Source organism: Elephas maximus, chromosome 7 (assembly GCF_024166365.1).
Source record: "Elephas maximus indicus isolate mEleMax1 chromosome 7, mEleMax1 primary haplotype, whole genome shotgun sequence".
Lineage (NCBI taxonomy): Eukaryota > Metazoa > Chordata > Mammalia > Proboscidea > Elephantidae > Elephas > Elephas maximus.
This window is the reverse complement of record NC_064825.1, coordinates 117,747,142-117,753,629: the sequence shown is the minus strand read 5'-3', so window position 1 is coordinate 117,753,629 and position 6,488 is coordinate 117,747,142. Positions and strand designations below refer to the sequence as shown.

Sequence of the window (6,488 nt, the reverse complement as noted above, 5' to 3'; positions counted from 1 at the left end):
AGACCATAGCATAGAACAGGTTTCCCAGTTATGCAAAAAGGAGTACCACCCGGGTCAGTAGGAACACATCTCACAAACAACCATATATGTGAATTAGCTGGTTTTCATTTTCTAAAATGGGAAATTATGAGAAGGACATGATGCTTATATATTAATTTATGATGTATTTATTAATCTGTTCACAGAAAAGGACCATTGAAGTCCAAAAGCAATGGAAGAGAAAAATTTCACTAAAGTGAAGGAGTTCATACTTTTAGGGTTCACAGCCGACTCAAGGTTACAAAGGGTACTCTTTTTCATCTTCCTCATCATTTATGCCATCAGTCTCTTAGGGAACATCACCCTGATTTCTCTGATCTGTGCTGATTCACAGATCCACACACCCATGTATTTCTTCATTGGGAATCTGTCATTCCTGGATCTCTGGTATTCCACTGTCTACACCCCGAAGATCCTAGTGACCTGCATCTCTGAGGACAAAATCATCTCCTTTGCTGGCTGCCTGGCTCAGTTCTTCTTCTCTGCTGGACTGGCATATAGTGAGTGCTACCTGTTGGCTGCCATGGCTTATGACCGCTATGTGGCCATCTCCAATCCTCTGCTTTACTCCCAAGCTATGTCCCCAAGGTTATATACCAGTGTTGTTGCAGCTTCATACCTTGGTGGCTTTATTAACTCAACAGTCGTCACTAGTGAAACATTTAACCTGAGCTTCTGTGGCAACAATATCATTGATGATTTCTTCTGTGATCTTCCCCCACTTGTGAAGTTGGCATGTGATGTGAAGGACAGTTACCAGGCTGTGCTATATTTCATACTTGCCACCAATGTCTTTACTCCCACCATGCTCATTCTTGCCTCCTACCTCTTCATCATGGCTGCCATCTTGAAGATTCTCTCCACCCAAGGCCGCCTCAAGGCCTTCTCCACTTGTGGCTCTCACCTGACAGCAGTCACCTTGTACTATGATTTCATTCTCTTCATTTACTCCAGGCCAAGCACTAGCTATGCCCTGGAACGAGATAAAGTGGTGTCAGTGTTCTATACTGTGGTGATTCCAATGTTGAACCCCTTGATCTATAGCTTAAGAAGTAAAGATGTCAAAGATGCCCTGAAGAAAACATTAGACAGAGCAAAGTTTTCCTAAGGGAAAAAACTTGGTAAGCAATGGCTATTTTTTAACAAGTTATCTCCATATCATTTTTATCAGATTGTACTTTTAGAAGTAAAATTAAAGAAGCAAGCAAAGAAACAAAAAGTAATTGAATAATATAGAAACACCACTTTGTATTTGTCTTTTTAAGTCATGTACTAATGTATTTCAGTATACTTTTAGAATAAATGGCACAGCGACATTTGGAAAAACTGCTATCTGCCAGCTTAGGACAGAGTCTATTCGACTGCTAGGATTCTGAAAAAGCTAAAAAGAAAGCTGATTTTTTATTTTCACTTGAAAGTTCATAAATTGTCTGTGTATAATATTTTAATATGTAATTGGGAATAATACAGTTGGTTTTGGAATAATTGTCCAATTTAGGTGGATTAAATGTCTTGCTTCAAGTCCTATAGCCAATGAGTGAGAAAGGAGGAATGTAAACCTAGCAATCTTAACTCCAAAGGTCTTTATCCTGCTTGTTGGGAGAGAGTGCTCTAGAAAGTAGTAGATAAAATACTTGCTGTAAAAAGGCCCTAGAAACAAGTTTGTTTTTTTCTTTTCTGATTCTGATTCTTGACTTGCCATGATAGAAAGATGACAAGTCTCATTGGCAGTAGCATATGAAGGAACAAACACCTTTAGAGTCACTGTGAGCTTTCAGCAAGAGAATGTTTGCTCCTTCAACAATTAAAGAATCAAGAGCAAAGGTATAGAAGCTGTATGAGAGAGGCAGAAATGGAAATGGAGATACAGACAGAAAAGAAGAGAGAAATAGAGAGTGAGAAAGAGATTCCAAAAAGCATTAAACCTAAAGGAACACTTAGAGAGAAAAATCTTTATTGGGGGTAGTGATTGTTTATCATTTTCCCAAAACTAAACCAAACCCATTGCCTTCGAGTGGATTTCGGCTCACAGTAACCTTATAGGACAGAGTAGAAGTGCAGTGTAGGGTTTCCGAGGGTGTAAATCTTTTTGGAAGCAGACTGCCACATTTTTCTCAAGCAAAGCCATTGGTGGGTTCTAACTGAAAACTTCGAAGTTAGCAGCAGAACCTGTTAACCACTGCAGCACCAGAGTTCCTAATGTATAAATTATACACATATATGTGTGTGTATGTGTTTGTGTTTGCATTCGTTTGCTTGTTCAGTTTTATGTATCATGAATTTATAATTAAATAATAGAAGATATTTCCTTGTGATGCACACTTTTCTTAATTGTAGTAGTATTTTTACATATAAGACATGAGGTTTTAACAACATAAAAAGGCCCTATTATTGGTTTCCAAGAATGGAGAGTAGTTTGCTGAAGGAGAAGACAGGGAAGGCTAGCCTGGACAGAGGGAACAAGGGACAAAATTACAAGCCATATGATACATTCTAGAAAATCTGATTGGTAGAATTTGGAGAATTTCTATTACCAGACACATTGAGTGTTTATATTCTGACTTTGATCATAAAGAAAAAAGTTAACTTTTAGTTTTTAGTAAAATACTACTCATTTCATCATATCCTAATTAATATATCATCCCTAAGCTTCAAGAGAGATCTAATTGAGTCTTTGGTGGCTAAGGTAAATATTTCTGGGCTGCTGTGTGGAAGAAGTCCCAAAGGACTGTTGAGGAAATCTGTATATCCTGTCTAACTAAATCATAAGGTATTTTTCTTACCTTTTGTACATGTGAAGAAACTTAGGTGGAAGAGTTGTTAAAAGACTTTCCCAAGATTACAGAGCTACAAAGTGGTGGGATTAAAATTTGAACTCAGGTGCCATTTCAGCTATGCAATACTGCCTGTGCCAGACCTGTCTTCTCTCAACAAGTCTTGTTTAAGTGTCTGTAGTCAGCTGTTAGCTCAGTTGGGGCTGGATGATCTAGAATGGTCCCACTCACATGCCAGAGGGTTGCTCTCAGAGACCACCATTTTTCTGATAGATGTCACCCTAGGATGACAGAGAGAACCTTTCCAGATGTCTCATTATCCAGCAAGCTAACCCAGGCTGGTTTACATGGTGGCGGTGGGATTCAAAAGTGATAAGAGAAGCATCAAAGCCTCTTGAGACCCAGGCTTGGAATTCGTAGGGCTTTGCCTATGCTGCATCCCATTGGCCAAAGTAAGCCAGAGGCCGCCCAGATTGAAGGGGTGGAAAAATGGGCTCCACTCTTGAAATCAAGACCCGGAAAGAATTGTGGCCACATTTTTTTTTTTTTTTTCCAGGACCGGGGTATGGGGGCAATATACCACAGAGATTATTGGTTTGTGACTTAGTTTTTACCTTTTTTATTTTAAATATTAGGACTTTGGTACTAACTGATGTGATGAATTTGTGATACAATTAAATTGCACACAGAAGTAAGAATGATGATACAATATGGAGTTTTCTATTAGAATGTTCTAAAGCCTTTGTCAAATTTATTTATCTACCTTTCTCAAGATTTTATAGTTTCTTGTATAAAAATAGAGGTGGTAAACTTTCATTACCAATACATATTTTGAGAGAATCTTGTCTTTAAAGCTTCTTCAGCATATTGAGGATAAATTAACATGTAAATATAAATTCCTATTTGGAAGGAATCTGAGACTGATAGTCATTGAGTACTGTCTACCAGGATAAGGTCACAGTTTATATACTTCCTAGTAATTCTATCTGGAATGTTTTAATGCCTCCCTTTTCTGACTTTATCTTTACAAGACTTGACTCTGCAAGTGATAGAAGAATAAAGATTTCAGAAGTTCTTAGTTAAGAGGAAGCCTTTGCTCCCTGTCAATACATTCCCTGACCTGCATCCAGAGTGGACTCGAAAACGTTAACAAGATCATACTACTTCCTCTTAATGGCAGTGGCTTCTATTTGTGGTGGCATAAAGGCCAAAATCCTTTATATGGCTTCCAGTAAGCTTTGTGATTTGGTGACATCTCTGGCTTATCTGCTTTTCTCTACCCCATCTTTATTTAACCTTTCTCAGTTCCTGAACTCACCAGGTTCTGTCCCATGCAAGGGCTCAGGTACCTCCTCTTTCTTTTCATGGAACTGCTCTCTCTTTCTCTCCTTACCCTTACAAGGACCGCCATCTGACTCAATGCTTCTCATTTTTTGTAGTTGTGGGGGAGGAGGGGTAAATTAAATAGTTCTTTTTCTGGGATAACTTTCTAAGCAGTAGACCAGAACATTTATTTGATCAATTACTTACCTCTTAGGCAACAACATATGAAATATAGTAATTGGCTTCATCCTGATTTTTCCATTTTAATCCAAAGTACATTGTATTAAAAATGTGTCTAATAAGCCCCAGCAGTAGCATCACTAGGGGTGTATGAGGGGTGTGGGCTGCACCAGGTGACACTGTCAGAGGGGTACGACACAAGAACGAGTGTTTATAAAATTTTTGTGCAGTATTTCAGCAGAAATTTATTATTTTTTATAAAAACATGCCTGTAGTTGCTTATAACAACAAAAATATTTTTGGTAAGCCCAGTTTATGTGTATCTATATACCTACAACATACCTACAAGGCTAAAACTCTATGCTAACCTACGTTTTTAACCTTCCAGTGCCATCTGGCCAGAGCTGTCGTTATTACCTAATTACAACGACATTTCCAATCACGTGGTTTCCTCTTCACACATTGCAAGCATGCACTGTTGTTTTCTTCATTGCTGATGTTTTCATAGGTGCTACTGATGTAAAATTTTTTGGTGTCTTAGCTACAATGTTGTGGTAATTAGTATTTGTGAACCTATAGCAATCATTTTTTTGAGAACGAGGTAGTAATTAAAGGAAAAGAAGGAGTGATATCTGGGAATTACAATTTATGAGTAAAATTAGTAGAAAAAACGTTGCTAAGGATTCTGTATGGTCTAGTAGGGGAGGAGGTCTATGGGTGGTGATACCATGAGTTACCACACTGGGTGACACCAACCCTAGCGATGTCACTGAGTCCTAAATATGTTTCCTTGTATAAACAAGCAATAACATAGGAGAAAAAGTTCAAAATAACCTTTGAAATGGTGACTATAATACAACATTGTATACATTAAACAAATATTAATCACATTCCAGCCAAGATAACACGTATTCAAGCTTATGTAGATTTAAAAAAAAAATTACAGTGTGCAAATGGATGACAGCACAACACTATATATCTACCTGTGAAGTTTCTAGCGCGTATGAGAATATTATGGGGAAATAGATCATGGGAGTAATCTAGTTTGTTGAAGTCTTGAGTAGATAAACACAAGTAGCCAGAGAGAAGGTTGGGAAGGCAGATTTAATCCAGCCTCTAGAGAACCTCAGGTGTAGGGCTAAAACATCTGTATTTTATGTGCTAATAGGTAAAAAAAAAAAAACTTAATAGGTAGTAGCTATTATATACTAATAGGTAAATGGAATCATTTTTAGGACTCCAAGCTGCTTTTTTCCACAGTGTCATCAATCAAGTCATGCCCTCACTGAACATCATCATCCATCTTTGAAAAATGAGCACACCCATGCCTCACTTCCTAACAAGCAAGAACAGTAGAGTACTTGGGTTGGCATTCCAGTTACAAAGCTGACTTGGGTTTACCTCAAAGGTAAATGTGTAAATATTGAGATAAATCACAGTCCTCTCTTGGTTTCAGCTTTCTCTCACTGCCAGTAGAGTCAGTGTGAAGCTGACTGGCTACTGAGATATCCACCCTAATTCAGTAATGTTTTTACCAAGATGCCTTAATTGATATCCTCATTTACTTCTTACAATAGAAGAATAACTAAGAGCTTTTTTTTTTTTTCTCTCGTAATCTTAATCAGACTTTAACCTCTGTGAACATGGAAGTGGGAAATTGCACCATCCTGGTAAGCTTCTCACCAGACACCTGGTTGCAGCTTATTCTATTAAGAATATTTCTGATGCTCTATTTCATAACCTTCAGAGAACATGATACTAGTTATTTTAATCCTGATTGATTTCCATCTTCATACATCTATGTACTTTTTTATAGGTGTAACGGATTGAAATGTGTCTCCCCAAAATATGTGTCTACTTGGTTAGGCAATGTGTGGTTGTTCTCCATTTTGTGATTTTCCTATGTGTTATAAATCTTAAGCTCTGCCTGTGGTTAAAGAGGATTAGGGTGGGATGTAACTCCCTTGCTAGGCCACATCCCTGATCCAACGTAAAGGGATTTTCCCTTGGGTGTGGCCTGTACTACCTTTTATCTCTCAAGAGATAAAAGGAAAGGGAAGCAAGCAAAGAGTTGGAGACCTCATACCACCAAGAAAGCAGCGCTGGCAGCAGAGCGCTTCCTTTGGACGTGGGGTCCCTGTGCCTGAGAAGCTCATTGACCAGGGGAAGATT

General features: G+C 38.2%; 1 protein-coding gene across 1 annotated transcript; it reads left to right on the top strand.

The window, feature by feature from the left end:
* The first annotated feature begins 211 nt into the window (after nt 1-211).
* On the top strand, nt 212-1,147 carry LOC126079325 (olfactory receptor 1013-like). The gene has a single exon (XM_049890257.1). It carries the CDS (start codon nt 212-214, stop codon nt 1,145-1,147), a length of 936 nt encoding a protein of 311 aa, XP_049746214.1.
* Nucleotides 1,148-6,488: the final 5,341 nt, after the last annotated feature.

Excerpts from the sequence above, each read along its gene's own strand:
- LOC126079325 (XM_049890257.1), top strand. The coding sequence starts at position 212 with ATGGAAGAGAAAAATTTCACTAAAGTGAAGGAGTTCATACTTTTAGGG.